The 21,042-nt window shown below is 37.2% G+C and overlaps 1 protein-coding gene across 16 annotated transcripts in view; it reads left to right on the top strand.

Moving 5' to 3' along the window:
• Window positions 1-20,016, top strand: part of BICRAL (BICRA like chromatin remodeling complex associated protein) — a 41,461-nt gene extending 21,445 nt beyond the window's left edge. For 6 of the 16 annotated variants that reach the window (XM_071739522.1, XM_071739519.1, XM_071739518.1 and 3 more), the window contains 11 exons: window positions 2,691-2,739; window positions 5,378-5,426; window positions 5,509-5,577; window positions 9,326-11,026; window positions 12,745-12,844; window positions 13,965-14,062; window positions 15,843-15,904; window positions 16,033-16,178; window positions 16,326-16,420; window positions 17,673-17,775; window positions 18,356-20,016. In XM_071739522.1, the coding sequence (XP_071595623.1) occupies window positions 2,696-2,739; window positions 5,378-5,426; window positions 5,509-5,577; window positions 9,326-11,026; window positions 12,745-12,844; window positions 13,965-14,062; window positions 15,843-15,904; window positions 16,033-16,178; window positions 16,326-16,420; window positions 17,673-17,775; window positions 18,356-19,152 (3,264 nt within the window). In that variant the 5' untranslated portion in view covers window positions 2,691-2,695 and the 3' untranslated portion in view covers window positions 19,153-20,016. Of the gene's footprint in view, window positions 1-1,239; window positions 1,925-2,690; window positions 2,740-3,866; window positions 3,996-5,377; window positions 5,427-5,508; window positions 5,578-6,328; window positions 6,409-9,000; window positions 9,150-9,325; window positions 11,027-12,744; window positions 12,845-13,964; window positions 14,063-15,842; window positions 15,905-16,032; window positions 16,179-16,325; window positions 16,421-17,672; window positions 17,776-18,355 lie in introns of those variants that run through there. The other 10 variants (XM_071739526.1, XM_071739525.1, XM_071739528.1 and 7 more) reach the window with 6 other exon arrangements.
• The last annotated feature ends 1,026 nt before the right edge of the window (window positions 20,017-21,042 follow it).

Raw genomic sequence — 21,042 nt, 5'->3', positions numbered from 1 at the left:
TTGCTTTTATTAATAAAGCCAACTCCATTTTCAGCTCAGGAGCTGAAGTGTGAAGACTTTGTGTTACTGTTAAGATTTTCTTTCATTGGTGTTTTTTCATGCAATTTATTTTCTTTCATATTGCTACGTGCAGGTTTTCAAGAATTTAGTGAGTTTTCCAAGTTTACCTAATAAGTGTTAGTAGTCTTAATACCCACAGGAGGACTGCTTAAGCAACCTTCTGTGTGGTCACTCTTGATAGTTTTTGAACCCTTATTGTAGTATAATCACAGAGAATATTTGATAACCCAAAGACATTTTGTTTTATTTAAATAAAAAATGGTCAGAATTGCCATGGACAGATGAAATGGGATTTTCAAAACTAGAGGCAGGCATGCAGTGTGAAAAAAAAAAAAAAAAGATCATGTTGACTTTTGGTAGAGCTGATCTGTAATCTTGGTTAGTTAAGAGTCTTACAAACTCCCTCTTGAGAGAGGGATGTACTGTTCAGATCCTAGAGGAAGTAACAGCTTCCCATGAGTAGTACTAACAGTGCAGTTAAAGCAGAATGCTAGTAACTTAATGCTAATAGCTTATTAGTTTATTCTTACTAGTGCACATTTGCATTTAAATTTATTGACATAAATGTTCTGTCATTTGCTTAGTATTAAATTGCAAGATCAGTGCTCATGCTGGTAGCTGTATGCAACAGTAAGCAGATGTAATAACTGAATCATGGGAGAAATTATTTTTAAGATGCATAATCACCATGTATGCAGATTTTGTTAAAATTTGAGGTAGTTCTCTGTGCTCTGTTCTCTTGCTCTGGTGGAGAGGCAGTAGTGAGAGATCTTTATAGTGATGTATCCTTTGGCTCTGCTTCAACCTTGCTTTAAGCTAAAGCATAGAAGACTGACAAAAAAATCTGAATGAGGCTATGCATTATAGAGGACAGGGTATCCTCTGCTAGTCTGTAGTATAAAGCAGTTTCAGAGTCAGTGAAGTATAGAAAAGATTCAAGAAAGAGATCACAGAATCACAGGACAGCTGAGGTGGGAAGGGAGGTCTGGAGATCACCTCATCTGATGTCCTGCTCAGAGGCTTATCCAGTGCAGGCTGTATTCCAGCTGAGTGCTGGGTAACTTCAAGGTTGGAGACCTTATAACCTTGCTGGAAAACCAGTGCTTATACATGACTACCCGCAGAGTTAAAAAAAAAAAAAATCTTATATATTTAAATAGATTTTGTTTGTTTAGATTTGTGCCCCTTGTCTTTTGTTCATTTACTGGATACCACTGAGAGGAGTTTGGCTCAGTCGTTCCAGCCTCCCACTAGGTGTCTATACACGTGGGTAAGATTCCCCTGTAGCCTTCCATTCCCCTGGAAGCAGCTGAGTGCTGCTGCTATCAGCCTCTTGTGTAACACATGCTCCAATCCCTTCATTGTCTTGATCATTACAGAGGTCTGTACAAAGGAGAGGCTGAAGAATGATTCATATGGATCTAGTCAGGGAGAGTAAGTTTCTATTTGGCAAGAAGTAAGAGATTAAAATGAAATAAACCCAAAACAATACTAATAAATTTGAGTGCTGAGTATGATAGCAGACTTTTAGAAGGGAAATAGAGAAAACGAGCAAGCGTGGAATGCACAGTCATCACTTTCATGTTATTAGAAGATACTGTGAGGATGAGGTGGAATCACTAGATGGAAGCTAGGGTACCAAGAGATTTAGGAAATGCTTGTATCAGTTGATAATTGAACTGATGGATTAGATGGACTTTGTACAGAGGGAATAAGGGAGGGTAAAGTGGTCCTGAGAGTTACTGACAGGGAAAAGGGAGAAGGTGTAGTCTCAGATAACATTCTGAGAGTTACAGTAAAGAGGTAATGGAAGCTTTGAAGAAACAGTGACCAGAGGAGGAGCAATGGAACATGTTTGGTACAGGTAGTGTGCAACTAAGGAGGTGCTGCCTAAGAGAGTTGGGAGTTGGTGGTCATGATATTGTGAAGCTAAAAATGCTCTGCACCTGGTGAATGGATGCTTATGTTCAGTTTGACTTATGCAAATTCAGAACTCTGCAATATTAAACATAAGTTCGGTTAAGCGTTTTTCTCAGTGTTGTTGAGGAGAAACTGTGTGTGGCTGTATTGTCACTATCAGTAGCTAAGAAAGGCCTGATAAAAATAGTGTTCTTTTTAGTAGTTTGTAATGTCTTGTCTGTAGTTTTGGTTCTAGCCTGCAACAGTACTATAGTGACATTCACCTACATTTTTTAGCTTTATGGCTGGTCATTACTGTAGCCACTAATTTGCAACACTCTTTGTAGGTTCTCTAGTGTTCAGTCATTCTCTCACTGGGTTTATCTGGAACTAAATTCCTGTGGAATCATTTTAATTGGAGTCTTGAGGTTGCATTAGGTGTTTATTTTTTTGCTACTTTTTAAAGTTACAGAAGTTCTGTTTAATTAGTCAGGTTAATAACATTGCATGGGATTTTCTATACCATTACCTTTTACTGAACTTGATTTTGATATAAATCAGTGGACCTCTGTAGAAGGTGCAGGTGTATTTAAGAACTTTGCTAATAGTAGACATCTGTCAACTTCACAAATTAAAAAAAAAAAAGAGCTATTTTAAATTTGTTTTATTGCTGAAAGCAATCTTTTGTCTGATGCTGTATCAAATATCCATCCTCTTCCATTTTGTTCCAGTTGTCATGGATGATGACGATGATGAATCCTGTCTCCTTGATCTTATTGGGTAAGTTTTCTTTAAGCAATTTTTTTCAGAAAAGTTAGGGAAAATAACTTTGAAAAATCATCTTCTACAAGGTGATTCTATCTCAGTATTGTCTCGGGACTAGATGACTTGCAGATGAACTGGGTAGCTATGCATCCCTTCCTCCCATGTGGAGATGTATCACAAAGCCTTCAGTCCCAGTGAGTGCTATCTAACAGTTCCCTTGCTGGCATTCTCTTCAGGAGAGGCTAAGGAATGAGTATGCATGGAGGTTGGAATCTCTTCTCAGCTGTGATAATATGAAGTCAGTTTTGAAGCACCTTACCTATGATGTTACAATGTCAATGCAAAGAACTATATTTTTTGACTTAAAAAATGAGGACTCTATTTTTTTAGTACTGTAACGAGATACTTTGTTTACACTATGCTTGTTTTGAAGGCCAAAGTAAAATTACTCGTAGTTTAAATAATTTATTAATGTGACGTGCATTTGCATAAAAATGTTAGAAAAATAGAAGTGCTTTGTTATTTTATTATTTCTGTAGCAGGTTTATTTGGAAGTTGACAAGTCTATATTGCAGTCTCAAAAAATAAAACAGCTGAAGTATTAGCAAGATTTTTGTGGATTTTATATGTGACAAGTTACTTTTCTTTGGCTGGCATTCATGTCAGTATTCAAGAACAGATAATGTGCTATAATGCATTTAAAATGTAAGAAGAATGTGTCATACATTATACTTTGTTCAAACTCTGCTAGAAATCAGTATGATGACATCTTGTAGCAGCTTCTAAAAGATCGTCTCTGCTTCACACAAGATTTTTTTACTGTCTTAAGTGTAGTAAATAAGTAGGCCTTGTACCTTTCTCACACACTCAAAGCTTCCAGCAAAACCAGTGAGTGCCTTAACATGAGGAAAAAAAAAAATCACCAGAGTGACTGCTGTAATTTGAGGATTACTCTGTGGATGCTGTAGCAAAAGCAGTGCCAGAAATGGCTCACAGCTATATTCTGTGAAGTGTACTCTGCCAGATGGCTGATTGTGTCGGTATAAACACACATCCTGCTTGGAACATAGAGATGGTAATTGACTGCATGGGACAATTATGTGCTCTGTCATGGGGGTGAATCACATGGATCCTGGTACAAGTTCACAGGTGGTCCAGAAAATGAAGTGCTCTCTATACAGATGTTTGTGTGAAAAATTAATGTTCTTCCTGCTGCTTAAGCATCTAGAAGAATGGAAGACAGCATTTTTTCCATCTGATCTTTGATTTTGGTAAGCACCGTCTAAAATTCCTTCCTTACTAAAGACAATATTTAAGGTGATAAAGTGTTCTTCATTTTTAATTTTTCATTATAGAAAGCCAGTGAATGTAATTAGTATTAAACAGCTTGGCTACTGATCAGTAAAACTCAGAAGCATGATAGAGCTCTTTATAAGTTCTGTTCTCCTTAATTTTTGAAATTAACTGTAATCTATGAAAATGTAATTTTCATTTGAAAAAACATGCAACCATTTCTATGTTGTAAGCATAACTGTATGATGAAGTCCATGCCAAGTACTGTCTGCGTAATACATTGTTGATAGACACATGAATGCACTTTGTTTAAATGAAAAAAAACAAAACAGACAAATAGAGGTTATTTATATTTTTAGAAGAGTAGCTGTAAACCTGAAAGATCCTTAACTTGTTTTCTCTTTATTTTCTAGGATGATCAGGAGAGGAGAGATGTTTTGAATTAATATTTTTTTATATGAGAATCTCAAAACTGCATTCTTATCCCTTGTTAATCAATAAAGATGTTTTAAAATTAAAAAAACCCTCCATGTCAGTTTACTCTTCATGCTAATGAATGCCTTGGGAAGTGCTATATGATTTTTGTATTAAAATAGTCCTATGTAATAAAACTTTTCAGTGTTTTTTAATTGGTCTACGTGTGTAGTTACATTTATATGTCTTTTATTTGCTCGATTTTCCAACAATATCATACTACATTTTTAATCTGAGTTGAATTCAGTGATAGTGCTAAGTTAAGAAAACACTGAAATTGTACTTCATAATACTTAACTTATTTCTGTGATTGATTTCACTTTGAAAAGGTGTTGCTTTATTCTCCAAGTGAAGGGACTGTTGCTCTGCAAGCATAAGTTGGTGTTAACTTAAAAGTGGCAGAAAACATGCTAAAGATTCAGGTTTTAAATACCCTGTTCACTTACACACTAGGTAAACAGGCATGACAGTTCATCTCTGGAGGAGAGATAGTATCTGTTTTAGTTCTCATGTTGTTTGGTGGTACTCTTTTCCTTAGGTTTTGTATTCTGTGTTTTCATAAAATACTGTATGGCTTAAGAGTATGAGTAAGACCCTCATAAAGAGAAGTAAAGTAGAATGCAACTAAAATTCTGTGGTGATCATATTTTTTTGCTTGAAATGCTTGGTACAATGACACAAATATGATTAACATCTGAAAATTGTGCTGATACAGAAACAGGGCATCAGGTGGTATAAACTTTCAGATTTGCATTGGAGTCAAAGGAATGTGTTTTTACTACAAACCTGATTTATATAAATACTGTATCTGACTTAGTTAAATTAGCCTCATTAGTAGAAGGTTTTTCAAAAAGTGCTAACCTTTTGTTTTTTCCCCCCCTTTAAGGGACCCACAGGCACTGAATTATTTTCTACATGGGCCTAGTAGTAAATCTGTAAGTAGCATTCCTTTGTATTAAACATACATAAGTTTCATGGAGTGTATTATTTCTGAACATGATTTCTTTCTTTTACCAGAGCAATGAAGACTTGACTAATGCAGAATATTCTGTAGCCAACTCAAATTCAATTTTCGCCAACTCCAATGTAAGTGGTTGGGAGATAAATTTGTATTGGGGTTGCATGCTTCTGTTATGGCTTTACTTGACTTCTACAAGACTGAATGAAGTAGATGTGGGATTTGACCTTTTTCCTCTGAAAACTCTGAATGCTAACATGTAACCACCTCATGCTGTTAATATTTTTAGCATTTAATTGGGCTTTCAGTCGGGAAGTAATCAAAAGATACTGCACTGTTGGGCAGTGTTTTGTAAATACATAAAACAGCTTACTGAGCAGTGGAAGTGTTCTCTGTTGTAACTCTCTCCAGTAAACTGGACTTGTTGGACTAGATGACTTTTCAGATTCCTTCTGACCCATGTTTCTTTGATTTTATTGGTGTATTTTTTTTAAATCACTGAATTCTACATCCCACAATTCAGTTATTTGAATACATAGAGTAGGGTTTCAGTAGTAATTTCTTTCTGTTGTACTCTTACCTTGACTCCTTTACTCCCATGTTCCTGACAGTTACGTGGATGTACTTGTAGGTATGAGACCTTAAATAACTGACGTAAATCCTGAAAACGGTTCTGTAGGTAGAAAAGTAGTGACTGTTCTGTAGCCACACTAGTGAGATGTGAAGTGTTTGTCCTGTCCTTCCCCTTCCAGTACCATTATTAAATATTTAATGATAGAATAATCATACTTTGAGTGACAGTTCTGTCTTTGGATAAGCTGTTTGGGATACTGGTATGGGGTAGGGTACCGAGAGTAATAGGGTGTGCCCAATTTTCAGCTAATCAGGAACAGTGGTTTCAACTTGGCACCAGGCTTGCCATTATGGATCAGCAGCTTCCTGTATGCAGTATGGCAGAGGTGAGTTTTGAGGACTCATCCTAAGAAAAATCACATTATGGGGAAAAAAAGGATGAGTAAGAAAAAGGTGAGCGTGACAGAACACTGGAACAGGCTGCCCAGTGAGGTTGTGGAGTCTGCTTCTCTGGACATTCAAAACCCACCTGGACATGTTCCTGTGTGACCTACATTAGGTGGTTCTGCTCTGGCAGGGGGGTTAGACTTGGTGATCTCTCAAGGTCCTTTCCAGCCCCTAACAATCTGTGATATCTATGATATAATTTGCATTTGTCATAGTCTCTAGACTTTCTAGTCTTTCTTGGTGTAGATCATTCTGATAAGCATGAGCAGGTGGTCAGGTGTTAGGGATGTATTTCCTGTGTATTTTCAGAAAGTGAGTTTATTTTCAGAAAGTGAGTTTTTGGAGTAATTTTGAGACAGTCAGAGATTCCTGGAAAAGGTAGCATTGTTGCCTAGGGAGGACCAGTTGGAAGAAATAAAAATACTTGGTGAAAGTCAAAAGGTCATTCTGGTATATGAGACTGGGGGGGTCAGGGGAGGTGGTAGGTAGGCTAGAAGATGTGATCAGAGGAGCAGGAATTTCTGGTGTGTTTCCCTAGGATGGCTTACTGTATTTTCATTCTCCAGCATTTGTTCCTCTCATGCTGTCTTCTGATCCTTTTGTATCTTCATAATGAATACCAATGTCATCTTGTCTTCCCTCCCTCATTTGAGAGCTCTGTATTGACCTACGTGAAGAACAGCTTGATTGCAAACATAAGATTTCTGTAGTGCATTGTGAAAGAACAAGAGGTATAAAAATACAGTTTTACAGTCTCTTTTATAACAAAAGATACCTGAAAAGTTGAAGGCTTCTGAATTCTTCAGCACTGAAGTTTTTGCAGCTACAGATTTCTGGTTGGTTTCCTTGGGTGATGGATCATAAGTGTCTGTTACAAACCTCACACAGAGGGTTCCTTAGCCATTGCTCTATTTTCCACCTCTTATAGCACAGTGTAACAGCTTAAGAGAGCAGAATATTAATGGAGCCAGCAACAGTAAGGCCCTATTTAATAAGCAGAATCACAAGGTTGCAGAGGCAGTAATTTCTTGAAGTTAGTATGGTGTTCTGTGTGACTGAGTATGGGCAGCAGCGATTCAGATATTAACTTCTGAAGTCCCTGGTTCCAGTTTACAGAACCAAATCCAACCAATATCCAAAGCATAAAATCGGTTTTGGATATTAAACAGTCCTGGGAGCAGGGAATGAAACTTGGGATTCTTCGTTCCAGTGGGGGAGTTTCAAGCAATTAATCTTGATTGCAAGAAATATTATTTATTCTTACTGCTGCTATTATTAGTAGTACTTAATAGTTGTATTGTTAGTATCAGCTAGAATAGCAGTAACTTAAGCCTTCTACATTACACAGTTGTGAAAGATTTCAGGTTGGCCATTGTCACTGGAGACAACTTACAGATGCAGTAGGGAATTCTCTACAAGAACCTGGTATGACGAGTCCTAATATTGCCCTAGTTATTTTCTCTCTGCCTGGTAGTAGCTATGTACAGTTGAGAACCTGATTTGTAATTTTACGTATTTTTATGAGGTGCAGACATCAAGACATTCAAGTACTAGTTTTAATTCCTCCTGTTAATATAAAGGTAAAAAAATATTGTAATATTATAATTGTATTTTTCAAGTACTGTATTGAATTTTAAGAACAGTCTTGTAGTATTTTAAATCGTGACCAAAGTTCCATAAAATAGACAGGCTGATTCAGAAACAGATTGACATGAAATTCTGAATAAATACATTTGGGGAACTGAAGTTAGGGTGGGGATGTTATTACATGTAATAATTATAGCTTGCAACATCTACACACTCTTTATATGAGGTGAAAACAAGCATCTCTGACCTTCAAAGAGTGGAGGCTCATAGTATGAATGTAACTGTTAATTCCACACCTGCATTTTGCATTTAACCTGACCTAAAAAGAAGCAGGGTGTTGGTTTTGAGTAATTGAGATATGATTTTGCAATATAGAATGGTTTACTCTTGTCTAACTAAAAACTATTTAAGTATTACTGTGCTTTTAAATTTGTCATTCCACTTGCAGAGACCTGATATTTGTGTTGCCTAGAGTTTCTGGGCATAATTTTGTTTTTGGAAGACTCTAATGAGAGTAGGCCAAAGTAGATTCTTTTCCTTATCACAGTATTTATGTATGTAGATGTGAAGGATTTTTTCATTCAGGCTGATACTTAATATTTGCTGTAGTTTCAGTGATCATAGTTCTCCATAAACTTTGTATTACTATAAACCATAAAGTCTGTAGCATTGTTTTTCTTTCTGCCTTCTTTCTGAAAGAAGAATTAGGTAATTCCTTAACTTTGTGAAATAATCATTAGTTTGCACTGTGTGACTGCAGAAATACTGGTAGGATTTTAGAGATGTATTGATCTCATTTGATGGAGGAAGTCAGTGAAAGAGCAGCTTCCTCCTGCCTGTTCCCTGCTACTGCTGTTGCTACTGAAGCCTTGTCCCAGATTGAGTCACAGTGGAGATCTTTTCACTCCTCCTTTCTTTTATCCTTTTGTCCATGCGGTGCTCAGCTTGAGGAAGGGAAAATGGTACATCAAGAGCATGTCACATCCTCTTGAAACGGTGCAGCTGCAGAGCTGAGCACTCTGGAGTTGGGAGATGTGAGAAGTGACAGCTGAGTAGTGTCTCCAGCAGTCTGTTATGAGGGCATGAGTTGGATGTAAGTGACGCATGTGTTTCTGCTGGCCCACTGTATGGGGTGAATGTCACCTTATATACGTACTATGCAAAGAATGTCATTTTCTAAAGTTTGCTTGCATGAAGAAAAGCTTAATGGGGAAAAAAAGGAGACGTTGCAATTTCTGAAAATTACTTAATTTTTGTTTTGCGTTTCAGAACACTGATCCTAAGTCATCTGTAAAAGGTGTGAGCGGTCAGCTTGGAGAGGGGTCTAGTGATGGACTGCAGCTGTCCAGTAGCCTTCAGTTTCTTGAAGATGAACTTGTATCTTCTCCTTTACCTGATCTTACTGAGGATCAGCCTTTTGATATACTTCAGAAGTCCTTGCAGGAGGCCAATATTACTGAACAGACTTTGGCAGAAGAGGCATATTTGGATGCCAGTGTAGGTTCTAGCCAACAGTTTGCACAAGCTCAGCTTCATCCTTCTTCATCAGCATCTTTTACTCAGGCTTCTAATGTTTCTAATTACTCAGGTCAGACGTTGCAACCTATAGGAGTTACTCAAGTGGTACAGCAACCTGTTGGAGCATCTTTTGCAAGCAATACAGTCGGTGTGCAACATGGCTTTATGCAACATGTTGGAATTAGTGTTCCCAGCCAGCATTTGTCTAATAACAGCCAGATCAGTGGTTCTGGGCAGATACAGCTAATTGGTTCATTTAGTAATCAGCCTTCCATGATGACCATTAATAACCTTGATGGATCTCAGATAATACTGAAAGGTAATGGTCAGCAAACTCCTGCAAACATGAGTAGTGGCCTCTTGGTTCATAGACAAACTCCAAATGGTAACTCACTGTTTGGCAACTCAAATTCAAGTCCAGTAGCACAACCCGTAACCGTTCCATTTAACAGCACAAATTTCCAGACGTCATTGCCTGTCCATAATATCATCATTCAGAGGGGTTTGGCACCAAACTCGAACAAAGTTCCCATTAATATCCAGCCAAAGCCTATCCAGATGGGTCAGCAGACTGCTTACAATGTGAATAACTTGGGAATTCAGCAGCATCACGTACAGCAAGGGATTCCGTTTGCGTCTGCAAACTCACCTCAGAGTTCAGTAGTTGGTCCTCATATGTCTGTTAATATTGTTAATCAACAAAATACAAGAAAATCAGTTACACCTCAGACAGTCAGCAATGCTGGAGGTAGTATTGTTATCCATTCTCCTATGGGACAGCCTCATGCACCTCAAAACCAGTTTCTCATACCTACAAGCTTGTCTGTTAATTCTAATTCAGTTCATCACGTCCAGGCCATAAATGGACAGCTTCTTCAGACTCAGCCTTCCCAGCTGGTTCCTAGCCAAGTGTCTGCTGAGCATGTAATGCTCAACAGGAACTCTGCAAACATGCTGAGAGCCAACCAGTCGTATTCAGGACAGATGCTGAATAATCAGAATACAGCTGTCCAGCTTGTTTCCGGCCAGACATTCACAGCTCCTGGGAACCAAGTTATAGTAAATCATGGAACTTCACAAGTTGTTGGTGGACAGGTGCCACTGCAGCAGACATCACCGACGGTCTTGCATTTGTCACCCAGTCAAGGTAATGTTTCTCAAGGGAGATCGAGCTTTACTACTATGTCACCTGGGCAGTCTACAGCCTCAAATATGTCAGCATCTAATCGGTTTGCTGCTGCAAGTTCGTCGGGTTCAGTACATCCTAGCTTGGGACCATCAGTTCAGTCTGTGGCATCAGGAGGAAATTTTGCAGGAGATCAGCTCACACAGAACAGAACTCAAGTTCCCATCAGTGCGTCGCATCGTCTTCCAGCATCCTCTTCAAAATCTGTAAGCACCTTCAGCCACACGTCAGCTGGAGTAACACAACAGCAGTTCACCTTTGGTCAGGTATGAAAGCTGCTTGAGCATGTAGCCCGAGAAATGCTTCTTATCTATGCTAAAATTGGGTTAGCTAAGTGTTATGGTTGCTGTTAATACAGAGAACATTTTTGGTGGTTTGCATTGTTACAAATACTGTGGAAGTGCTAAAAATTACAGTAACCCAGAGACATCATTTCACTTGGTATTCTCTAAAGTCTGTTACCGAGTGAATGAGCCTGTCACTTTCATTAATTCAGAACATTTATTGGTGATTTATAGTAGCATTTGCAGCACTGCTTTGCACTGATCTATTTTTGCTCCCATTTAAAGGAATTAATGTTGTAGGATTCTAAGGCTGTGTGGTCTCCTGAAAATCTTAACCATGGAGCTAGATGTAAAGGCTCCGGTACATTCTTAGCACCTAGGAGTATTTTGACCAGATTAAAAACTACACATGTGTTTTCAAAGTTTTACCTATTGAAATTAGAGATGGAAAGGTTTCTTGGGTTTCTCATTCTTACTTCCCATACAATTAATTCATTAACATATAACCTTTTTGGCATTTTGTGTGTCTGTAGCAGCGAAATGCTTTCAAACATGAAGCAAAGAAAAGCCGAGAGATGTTTCTTTGAATTCTTAAGAGAGAATACCTTTGAAAGCAGTTTGCAAAAGTGTGACATTTAAAGATATCTTCTATATGTAGGGGTCTTCTTAATAATTAAAAAAAAAATATTTATGTTTAAGGTGAGAACTGGTGTCTATTTTTGTCTGTTTGATGCAGCTGCAGTTTATATTCAGCTGAAGATTGTTTTCACAAGTGAAAACTGAGTGACTTGTCACACAGTTAGCAATGTCCTGTTATTCAGCTTCCATTTTTTGCTTTAGTTTGGTTTCCTTGATCATTATAAAATGCTGTTTATATCGGCATACGTATGCACTAATTATCATAGAGTTTTCTCTTTTCCCAAAGTTCTGATGGATATTTTTTTAACAAAGACCAAAATGGTCTTAGAAAACAATGTGTATTTAGGAAAAAGGATGAATGTGTTGTAGAACCAGATTTTGAGTCTTTGCCAAAACTGCCAGAGTAGGTAGTAAGATTTTATTTGCTGATGACTAAGGCCTGTCTGATGGTCTCTTCATGTGTCTCTGTCTTCCTATTTGTAGGATATGTGCCGTGTCAGTGAGTTTTCAGCAGTTTCTAAGGAATAATATTTCTTCTTGTTGTAAAAGATAATTTTGGTTTTGTGTTGAAATTTCAGAGCTGAAAAGGGAATTACGAATTTTACTGTTTACCAGAATCCTTTTAGTTTGTACTTGCATTTTAAACATTGTGCTGTATTGTAAACAGTGTATCATTTATATGCTAGACACTGGAGAGTGTGTTTTACTGTGGGTTTTTTGTTGTTATTGTGGAGCAGTTTTAAAACTGAAAAGCTGAGCTTTCTGAGGGCCATTTGGAGTGGTCTTCTAGAGTATAACTGAATCATGTTTGTACTGCTAGTGCAATTTCTATTCCACTGTGATTTATTTCATAAAATTATTGAGCTTAGAACTCAGGAAGAGTTAAGATATCTGAAATGTAGGCACAGATAAGCTTGAGGATCAAAAAAGATGCATAAAGCTGAATTTTAGTTGCCTTTTTTCTCTTTTTTTTATCTGTTCGTTAAAGCTTTCAGTAAGCATTTGACTGTGTGTTTTGTTTTGGTTTTTTTTAATTTTCTTTTTTATTGTCTGGGGCACAGAAAAAAGCAATGAATCAGACCTCTCCAGTTTCTGCATCGAAGACACAGGATAATTTGAGACAGCCTCAGCTAACAAGTCTTCTGAGCAACACACTATCAGGTCAACTAAGGTCTTTTTAAAATCATTTTCTTAATTTTCTCCAGACACAGAAATTGTTTCTTATGTAGTGTATAAAATTTGCCATGATGGCTTTTGCTGATAGGGTCCTAAGGTCATCAGAATTTTATTTTTAGAAGAATCCAGACTAAATTTTTCAGTACTGAATATATGCTTTTATTTTTCACAACTGTGGTACTTCATTTTGTAGAGTGAAGAGTTGAATCTTCGCAATAAGTAATAACTTCTCCCTTCTATAAAAGCCAAAATTGCACCTTCTTTAGTTTTTCTTATTTTTTTGGTCAGCTCAGGAATACAGAAATAACGAATTTTCCAAACAGAGACACCTGCTAAAAATAGTATGAAACTTCTAGATCCTCTCTTGTGATGGGTACTTCAGATAAAGAGGAGACAGAAAAGGTGCTTATGAGGTAATATGCAGGATGTCATCCCCTGGTTTGTTTTTGAATGTGTCAGTTGCATATAGAATAGTTAATGCAGTGTTCATGGCAAAATACTGAGCTCTTCAAGCAGCAGCATGCTACTAAAAGAACAAAACCAGTATACTAAAAACTGAAAAATACAGTAACCTTCAGGGTGTTTTTGTATTGGGTTTCTTTTGTTGAAAAAAAAAAAAAAAGTTTCTTAGTTGTGTTAGTTGTAAAGGTGCAATGCTCTGAATTCCTGAGCAAGGCGTATGGAAGAAGTATGCACATCTAGAAAATGCAGGGGAAAAAAAAAAAGGGTAATGACTCTTGTGTAACTACTTTCAAGAGCTCTAGAAAAATCTGTTTTATATGTTTCAGGGAGATTAAGTACTGAAAAGCTTGAGAAATTGTACTGCATGTTTTCCAGTAAATTGTTGGGACACTATACTGGTGGTTCTTGAATTTCTTCTTACATTGCAGTACTATTTCTGTCCGAGGATTTTTGTAGTGTGTAGAATAAAGTATCAGTTCTGTTTCACTTCTTCTCCACAGTATGGCTTCACTGATGTTTTTTAAGCATGAGGACATGTATCTTTCTCCTAAAAGCTAAAAACTCAGGTGAAATGATCAGGATAGGTACATAACATTCTGTTCTTTCTTAGCATGACGAGTCTTTTTTAATATATTTTTTATAGGACAGGACTCTGGAGGAAAAATCGTACAGCAATCTCTAGGAACAGCACAGCCACAAGAAAAAGTAATAGGATCATCAGCAGTTCAACAGAGTATACAGGTAGAGAACACTTCTGTATTTGTTTTCCTTTCCCTTAGAGTTTTAGTGAAGTTGGGCTTGTTTCAACTCCATATTGATAATCTAGGAGTCCCTGCAGGTTTTTTTAGGGTATATGAAGTAACTCAGGCTTGTCAAACATAATAAAATATTGAGTATTTTTCAAACTGATACTCGAGTGTGTGGCTTTGAGATTAAGGCAGTAAGTGGAAGCCAACTTTACTGTTCCCTGAAAACAATTTTATGTAGCATAGCAATTCTTTGCTGGTCAGGACATAAGTTAGACCTACTCTTAATTACTTCTTACAGTCTCTTCTATTACCAATCTATTTGTGACAGGATGGCTTGTGAGAAGCTGCAGAAAAATTCATCTGATCTTTGCCTGTTTTACTCTTCACTGGATTGTCATATTTATTTATTTTTTTTTACCACCCAAAGTTCTCCTATATGTGGCAATTGCATACAAAAATTTATTATTGCATCCATGGTTTAGGTCTGGAAGCAGCAGCCATCTTATTTGGAAAGGGAATACGAGAACTGGAGGGAGGAGGCAATCATTACATTCATGGACTGAGTAGCTGAGGGCAAGGAGTGAGGGTTTGATGTAAGCTTGAGTGTGTTGGCTTCATTGTGGATGAAACTAAAATACAAAATAATGGAAGAAAACAAGGGAGGATCTGATTTAGAATTTTTGCTCCTTGCTGTAGAAGTCTTTGTCAGCATAGTATGATGTGAATGTTTTCCCCTGTCTTACTGATGTACAGATAGATCAAAAGAAGCTCACAGTAGTGCTCAGTTATGACTTCAGGCTGTTTTTCAAATTTTTGGTTAGATGTTCATTCTCTTGTGGTGGGGAATACTTCCTTGTCTCCGAAGCTAAGAGCTTTTGGGCCAGCAAGAGCCACTGCACTACAGTGTTCCTGCTTGATGCTGCTTGTGCTGTGCTAAGATAAATGCTCTGTACCACATGCTTTTTTGTTCCTTCTGACCATGTTGTAGTTCAAAAGAGCTTTCATGCAATCTTTCTTTAAATCATAAATAACTTTTGCACTGTGACCAATTTCATTAAGTAGAACTTGTTGACTAAAGAAACCCAACAACTTTGCATTAATCAAAGACTCTTTGATCGCGAATGGTTTCTTTGGAAGAATATTTAGATTGTAATAATACTTCTCATACAGTAGGAACAAGAGTGTTTGCTCACATCTTAGGACAGTATTCCTTTGAAAAACCTTGGCTTCATAAACGCCTAAGAATGTGATGTAGATATACCTGATGGATGACTTTATAGCATCAGCTCTGAAACAGAATTCCCAGAACCACATTCACCTGCCATTCACTGTTACAGTTCTTGAGAATTTGGTGTGTGCAACCTTAGCCTGGTTTCAGATACTCTAATCTATCAAAATCAGGCAAGATGACATCAGCTGAGAAGTGCAGAGACAGTTCGTAAGAGCAGATTTGTTTGGAAAAGTTTTTAGCTGTACCTTCTTTTCACCTGCTAAGTTTGATAACCAACCTTTTTTCTAGAGAAGCTTATATAAGCACTACAGTGGAATTTGCCTACAAAAAATATTTCAGACCTTTGGTTTATGAAAGAGAAGTGACTTCCCTATTGCACTGATACCGTGTGCTGAGAGAACAGGAGATAATTGAAAGTGTTAATACTTAAGCAGTGGCTACACTTGTGTTGGTGATACATTAAATTGGCAGAAGTTGGTGCTGAAACTTAGGCTTTGCAACAGAGAGGATATATTTTAATTTGTCTTTTATTTGAACCTAGGTGGATGGTCATTTAGTTGGACAGAAAAGGCCTGCTGCCAAACAGTTAACTAAAGGAGCTTTGTAAGTCATTCTTCTTTTGTAATTTTGTGGCAGATGTTTCTCTAACCTGAATTTCTTCTTAGTTTTTGTCAGTTTATAAACTTCTGCTAGTGTATGGGTTAATTATATATCATTAATTTTCCTTTTAGTATTCTACAGCAATTACAGAAGGATCAGGTGCATGCTGTGACACCAGATAAAAGTCGGTTCAGATCATTGAATGATGCAGTTCAGAGACTCCTTTCATACCATGTGTGCCAGGGATCACTGCCAACAGAGGAAGACTTAAGAAAAGGTAATTTTTTTCCTAAAAATTGTCAGTAAGTTTGTAATAAATGTATTGAGAGAATTCTGTATGTAAAAGCAGTAAGAAAGGGAACATTTTGAAATCTGCACAGTTTATTGAAGAACAATAATTAAAAGTACACTCTTGTCTTTCTAGTGGACAGTGAATTTGAATCTGTAGCTACACAGCTTCTGAAGAGGACACAGGCTATGCTGAACAAATACAGATGTTTGCTTATAGAAGATGCAATGGTAAGGTGTATAACCCAGGCACAATTTATGCTTATAGGTTATGATTCAGTGTGTTAAAAAAATACATCTACAGGAAGGTGAGAGCTAGCATTACAATTCATTTTGTTGATACTGTTCATCACCTTATGGAGGAGATAAATACATACGTGAAGGTTTTAAAGATTTTAGTTTACAGGCTATGGTAGCCAGGCAGGTGGTTTCTGTATATTTCTGCGGATGATAGAGCCTGAAAGAGTGTTGCAAATCTCCATTCAGAGGCCTCCATCTGTTATTATAATTAGAGACAAATCATGTTACAATTTATTTACTTCAGTGCTTTCAGAATTGCAGGCATGAGGTAAAAAGAAAACTTAAATAAAAGTTAATTAAAAAATGTATTTTACAGGGGTCGGGAAATGTCATTGTGGCTTCAGACTTGTTAGTTTTCAAGCCTTGAAAAGTTACGAATTTGAGTAGAATGGTCATTTGAATCACTCTGCTTTAGAGACAGGAATATGGAATGTGTTAGAATTAATATGGTTTTGGAATCCCATAGCAGTCCCATTATAAAGGGTTCCCAAGTATTTGCAAGTAATTGCAGGTACAAAGGGAGGTTGGAGGTTGAAATCTGTCCTTTTAACATCTGATATGTTAAATGATAAATCCCATTTAGTAATTTCAAAGAGGTTATTTTGCATAGTGTTCAGGTTTGGAGCTAGTCCCCTGTGTTGTGATTTAGTAGCCTGTGAACTTTATTCTGTGGTGGCTGGATCCACCTGGTTTGAAGGCATCATCAGCAAAGTGCAGCTCTGCACCAACTAGTTAGAAGGATGGGAGAGAAGTACAGGGAGGAAACAAGATGGTAGGATGGTGAGGTCCCATTGCAAGATTTTTGCTTGCTTTCTCTCTGAAAGAGAAAGATCCTATATGATGTAAAACATGATGATGTAGAGTGGTGAATGTATGCAGTCCTGAAAAGGTATAGAATCCAAATCTGTTCTTGTTTTAAAATCTAAAACAATCTCATCTTGTTTTAAAATCTTTGACAAATAAAACGTGCTATAAAATGTGAATAATATTTTATGATTGAGTTACAGTAGTGTTTGGAGTCACAGTCAAGATCTTTGAAGATGCTGTGGAATTGAGAACATTTCCCACAAATACCTGATGAAACACATTCCTTTTCTCTGACAAAGCTGTAAATGTTTTGATTTGGTGGCAAATGTCTGAGTGAGTACAGAGATGGCAATTTTTTACTTTATTTTTTCTGCAGCGGATAAATCCCTCTGCAGAAATGGTTATGATTGACAGAATGTTTAACCAGGAAGAAAGGGCATCTCTGACCCGGGATAAGCGTCTTGCACTAGTGGATCCTGGTAAGTAAAGGTTAACTTCTGACTCTTACAAAAGCAGTGTAAAAATCATTGTGACCATAGTGAGACACTGACTGCTAGGGATTCTGGTAACTGAACTATCAGATAAGCAGTTGCAAGTTGAATTTTAATAACTTCTGAATTCACAGAATTACAGAATGTCAGGGGTCAGAAGGGACTTCTGAAGAACATCGAGTCCAACCCCTCTGCTAGAGCAGAACCAAAACCCAAGCAGGTCACTCAGAAATATATCCAGATGGCTCTTGAAAGTCTCCAGAGAAGGAGAGTCCACACTCTCTCTGGGGGGTCTGTTCCAGGGCTCTGTAACCCTTACAGTAAAGAAATTCTTCCTCATGTTGAGGTGGAGCATCCTGTGCTCTTACCTTGAATCCATTGCCCTTATCCTGTCACAGGGCACAAGTCCTACACTGGACATGGCAGAACACTTCAGCATGTGTATGTCTCTTTACAGACATGAATCTGCAGGTTGTCAGTGTCATTTGAATTGTAATACTCAGAAATGTTTGAGTGTCTGTTTCGATGGATACGTAACTTAAGTAAAATGTTGTTACTTAATTTTCAGATGGTTATCAGGCTGATTTTTGTTGTTCTGCCAAACAATTTGATCAAGCAGCTGAAGAAGCACAGTCCAGCAAAAGTGACCATCAGTCTAGCAAAACATTACCTTCTCGAGGTCAGACTACCAAAACCCAAGCCAGAGACCGACCAAAATCCAGCTCAGCAGAGTCCACAAATCACAGCAAACTTCCTCTAGTGCCTAACAATGTTCTGACACCCCAAGAAGGAATAACTTCTAAGAAATCGGAGAGCCTCACTAAAGCTTTAAAATTTGAAAAAGCTAATTGTTCTTCTGAGAGCCAGTATGTGGCCCTTTCTGAAGAAAAGATGGCTGGGAAAGATCTTGCCAAGTCCACTGAGAATTCTTCGAGTTCGGAAGACTTGTCAAAACCTGTGTCAAGAGGCAGTCATGGAACACACAATAAAATATCAAGGAACACAGTTCAGTCTTTCTCAAAGGTAACGTGTAATAATTCCCTCCAAGACAAAACTGTGAGGAGTTCTCCAAAGAATGAGATTTTACATCCTGATAACAAGAAAGGCTCTGGTGAACCCCAGCAAGACTTACTGCTCAGTAAGAGTTTAGAAACTACATTTAAAAACATCTTGGAACTTAAAAAAGCTGGGAGACAGCCACAAAACGAGGCAACAAGTAGTGGCTCAGTTGAATTAGAATTTCCTACTTTTTCACCTATTGCTTCACAGGAGAACTGCCTGGAAAAATTTATTCCAGACCACAGTGAAGGTGTAGAAACAGACTCTATTTTAGAAGCAGCTGTAAATAGTATCTTAGAGTGTTAATAGTTACAGTTCCATGGACAAGTTGATGTTTCTCTTGGCAGAAGCAAATGTGAATGACACCACAATTACAGCCTGACATGCATTTAAGGTTAACCTTTCTAAACTAGATTCTGTTCTGTGTTTGAGAGCAATACTCATTGTGGTTACAGTGAGATACCCAAGTAAAGTTAATCCTTGTTAGAATGCAGTCTGTTAGGGCCTTACTGTTTCAAGTATTATTATGATAATGCTTTTGATAATTGTGCAGTACTGCAACATAACAAGGTTGCAGATTGTTAGGCCCTATGTAACATGGTAATATACTGACAATCACAGTCATTTGAAAGGATATATTTATTAAGAAAATGTTTTTAAAAGGCAATGGAAGCAACAATTCTCCCCTACCCTTCTCTTCCACAAATCATCAGATTTTTAGTTTTTATGGAAAACCCACTGTACCTCTATTCAGAAGTGATTATTTGCTTTGTTAATGAATCTGTGTTCTAGGATTCTTAAGTTGGAAGGATATCATCAGTGTGTTTACAAGGCTTCTTAATTTAAACTTAAGTGCTTTTCTATTGCTTTCTGAGCAGAAACTAGTACTTGATGATATATTTGTAGTGGGTAACTTTAGTCTGTGGGATGATATTATATGATCTTAGTCACAGTGGCATGATATGAAGTAATAAATGCTTGACTAAGGAAGATAGAATGGAAGCCAATAAATGGCAAGTGTACAGGATGAGGCCATGATAGAGCCATGAATTTATATATATAACACATATATATGTTAACTCTTGAGGAAAAGATTTTGCATTTTATAATTGGATGTAGTCAGCCTTGAGTCTTTCTGAAGTGGTATAAATGTGTTGGGTTTTTTAAAAATTTGTTGTTTGGGTTTTTTGTTTGGTTTTTTTTTTTTTGTTTTTGTTTTTTTTTTAGACCAAGTGTCAAAAGCACTTTTATTTGAAAACAATTATGATATTTGTAGCTTATATTTTAAGAGGACATTAGCCTTACTCTGATTAAATTTAAAGGCCAGTGTTTATTTTTTATTTTTTTGCTTTTTGCTGTCAGAGAGTGTTAAATCATCCACCGTAGCAGTCATAAGTATCAAAAGATGTACAGACCAAAGTCGATCAGCAATCCTATTGCTTAAACATATCGAAAAGTGTGTAGTTATTATTTCATATTGTAGAGCCGAGTGAAACCATTGCATGGTTTGTATTTGGCTTCCTGTCATGTTGTTAAGAAAGAATCTTATTATTTTATTTATTTATTTTAATCTATGACATCTTTTTTCTTTTCTTTTTTTTGCTGCCCATGCTGCTTTTTCCTAGGTTACTTTGGTCGTGAGTGCTTTTGTGCACGTAAATGTGCTGACATTTGTCACATGGGTGTAGTGCATATGTCTGCTCAGGAGGGTATAGCTTTTGTGGTTTCTAAGGTATGCTCGTGTTCTCACTCAGACCTCCACAATCTCTAAGAAAAATTACCAGCCATTTTCCAGACTTGCTGATTACAATTTCGTGATATAGAGGCTCATTGTGACAAGCTGTGGTTGTCAGTCAGATTGCCAGGAAGGAAGACAAAAAGTTTTGCTATCATTTATTTCAGTCTGTTTAAATAGTGCAAAAGAAAGAATTAGATTCTTGTGACAGTAGAAGATTGCAGTGCAACTCAGTATTGAGTTACAGTCCACTGTCTGACCACTAAAGGAAACCAAATCTAGAAAGCAATGTGAGAAAGAAGAACTTCCTTAAAATTAATTTCCCCTTCAAGGTGAATGGAAATACTGGTTTTGTATTTTACTGATTGCCATTTAAAAAAATTGTGCCAATTTCAAAGTACGTGTTTGTAAAAACCCAACATTCCCAAGTGTTGTATAAAATATTAAAGGTAATAAGTATT

Source organism: Heliangelus exortis, chromosome 3 (assembly GCF_036169615.1).
Source record: "Heliangelus exortis chromosome 3, bHelExo1.hap1, whole genome shotgun sequence".
Lineage (NCBI taxonomy): Eukaryota > Metazoa > Chordata > Aves > Apodiformes > Trochilidae > Heliangelus > Heliangelus exortis.
This window is presented reverse-complemented; position numbering and strand designations above follow the sequence as displayed.